This window comes from Rhagoletis pomonella, unplaced genomic scaffold, assembly GCF_013731165.1.
Source record: "Rhagoletis pomonella isolate Grant_MI unplaced genomic scaffold, Rhpom_1.0 Rhpom_scaffold_00015, whole genome shotgun sequence".
Taxonomy (NCBI): Eukaryota; Metazoa; Arthropoda; class Insecta; order Diptera; family Tephritidae; genus Rhagoletis; species Rhagoletis pomonella.
Genome location: NW_023458569.1, coordinates 1,509,501 through 1,512,303, shown reverse-complemented (window position 1 = coordinate 1,512,303; position 2,803 = coordinate 1,509,501). Strand labels below are relative to the sequence as shown.

At 31.8% G+C, this 2,803-nt stretch overlaps 1 protein-coding gene across 2 annotated transcripts; it reads right to left on the bottom strand.

Annotated features, from left to right (window-relative positions):
* Nucleotides 1–165: 165 nt before the first annotated feature.
* On the bottom strand, nt 166–2,454 carry LOC118749314. Of its 2 annotated transcripts, none has more exons than XM_036484113.1 (4): nt 1,337–2,454; nt 1,081–1,268; nt 839–1,014; nt 166–760 (listed from the first exon to the last, which is right to left on the bottom strand). In XM_036484113.1, the coding sequence occupies exons 1-4, from the start codon at nt 1,521–1,523 to the stop codon at nt 757–759; spliced, it is 555 nt and encodes a 184-aa protein (XP_036340006.1). In that variant the 5' UTR covers nt 1,524–2,454; the 3' UTR covers nt 166–756. The 2 variants fall into 2 exon arrangements, with proteins under 2 accessions (XP_036340006.1, XP_036340005.1); XM_036484112.1 differs by having other exon boundaries at nt 849–1,014.
* Between the last annotated feature and the right edge of the window lie 349 nt (nt 2,455–2,803).

Below are 2,803 nucleotides of genomic sequence, written 5' to 3'. Positions count from 1 at the left end.
AAAAAATGTCGCTTACGTTATTTTGGCGGTTAGGGCTCGATATGTATAGAAATTCATGAAAATTTGAATTATTTTTTTTTTGTAATATACATAAGTCTGATTTTTTTATAAATAAATATATAGCTTATGTATAGCTTATATACACACACTTGTGGCCAGCTTAATTAAGTTAGGTGCTTGTTATACAATGCGCTAGACTTTTATAAAAAAATAATAAAAAAAGAAAAATAGCTAGTTCCTATGTAACTAACTTAATTATCTGACCAAAAGTGTACATTAAATTAGAAGTCTTCAAGTTCTTGCATCAGAATATTTATTTTCAAAGTTTTTTTTCCTTGAGGTAATGCTAGTTTGTAAAAGTAAGCTTCAATAAATGTCCAAAATGTTGTGGAAGCTTTAGGGTACTCCACATTAAATAAATAAAAGGATTTGAAACATATATCCATACAGCGTAAAAAGCTTTGGAATGGAATTTTTGTACCATCTAAATATAAAAAAAATTCAGTGAATTTTGAGTAATTGTTGTCTCCTACCGACAGGATAAAAGGCTGTATGTTTTCTTTACGTTGGCTTAAAAAATCAATGTAATCATCTAGGTTTTGAAGACTTTGTCCGACAAAAGCATACGATTCCTGAGAGTCCTTTATGGTGAATCTGATTGTACATCTTTTCCCAGTATTATCCTTTTTCATAACGTGTCCTGTAGGGTAAAGATATCCATGTAGGCACCAAAAAGTCTTAAAAGCAAAGGACGTTTCATCTAAAAAAATAGAGCAAAAATGTATGTATATTAGAAAATTTTGTTACCCTTAGAGAAAATTCTTAAAGTACAACTTACCTAATCATACCTTTTTCTAAATCCCCTTCGGACATAGAGCTGATAATGATTTTTGTGGCACCGTCCTTTAAGCACTCACTTCTCTTAAGATGTAAAAAGAGCTTCAAAACTTTTTGCTTCCAGTCAACAAGAAAATTATCATGATTGGGAAAAATCGTACCAAAGTCTAGATCAATCTGAAAACATCGAAAGTGTTAGTTTTTATAATATCTCAAATAGGGAACCTTAAATCAAAATCTTACCAATCGATATCCGTTCGGCTTTTTATACTCTGGCCAGTCTACGAAAACTTGTTGAATGCTATTAAATTTTTCCTTTATTTGATGAATTCTATAATTTGCACTGGCCTGCCAGCAGCTTTCGAATTCTTCTGCTGTCAAATTGTCGTATTTAAGATGCTGTATGATTTCTTCTGCATGATCATCGCGAGCTGAAAATGTACATATTCATAAATTTTATAAAATTGTAACGAACAAACTAGTTTTTAATTTCATTTACTAATTTTATCAGCTTTGGTATTTTCTTCAGGTACAGGAATTATAAACAAACGGTTTTTGAAGCTTTTTTTTAAGTAGCAATATTTGGTATACAGTTTTCCTCTCTTTTCGGTTCTGTAGAAGTTCAACTTTTCATTTGGAAAAAGGCTTAGGATTGCGGGAAACAAATCATTAATAACTAAAGACATTATCGAGGAATTTGGTTCTTTATAAAAAATGTAGTTATCTGTTCGTTGGAAAACAGTTCTCCTTTAACTGTATAAAAAATACTCCTCTGGATGATTTAACCAACGTCGCTGGTGGCATTATTGCCATTTTCGATAGCTTTTCACCAGACGTAAGCACACCTTTCTTTAAAACAAAGTCTGGCTCCCTATTGATCACAATTTCATTTAAGATGGTGGTGTATCCTTTAGTTGCCAGTGTTTTTGCAAGAATATATTCTGATTTTATTGACTCAGTGATCCTTGAGCATGAATTTGTGATGCCCAAAAATTCAGATCTCAAGTCAAAATGGTGTCCAATTTTTGCTTCAACGAATCCTTTTAAAATATCCAAAATTGGATTCATTATCATATTTTTAACCATATTTGTTACATCCGTCGCGTCTTTTCTTGAAAAGTTGCTACGCCCATGCAAGGACGATGAAAATTGCAATACACTGACATGAAGGTCTTTTACCTTTTTGTCAACACTAAAATCTTCAGCTGAGACAATTTGCTGCGTGAAGGAAGTTGGTGGCGCACCGGCAGCTGTCGCAATATCTTCACTCTTTAAACCACTTGGAGCACTACTGCACCCTCTTGCAGGTTGTGACCACAATTCGTTGCTCGAATGCCTTTTCAGATGTATTTTTAAAATGTTTATTCCACTGAAAACTTGGTCACAAAATTGGCAGCTCAACCTATCTTTTGAGGTCAGAAGGTGAATTTTTTTTAGGTGATCAGCATAATTGTCAATATTTGCGTATTCCTTTAGGCAAAGTGTGCAAATCATTTTTAATTGGTAATATTTAATAATTTCCACACGTTTTACCTGTTTATTTCACTAAAACTTGCACTTTTCGCAAAAACACACTTCACTTTTCTAATAACCAGCAAATTAGTGATGCCAACACTGCCATTTCTAAACCGGGCAAAAATGTTTTTCTTTTGTGTCCTTAGTAAAAAATTTGATAATTATCATTGCTAAAATTTAAATATATGTATATCTTATAAATGTGCAAAAACACTTAAGTTTTTTTTTTTATTGACCAAAAAATAAACTTTTTGGTTTTTAATGGTGCATTTATTCTGAACTTTTAAAAGAAAAGAAAATACGAAGCTTAAGAATAGGGGTCTACTTACCGAATTTAGAAATAAGTATTCCATCCATTCACATACATACATATTTTCCAAGTCCATGGCGTAAATATACATCAACCGAAATTTTCCTTAGAACACAAATATAAAGAATACTAAATACTTTA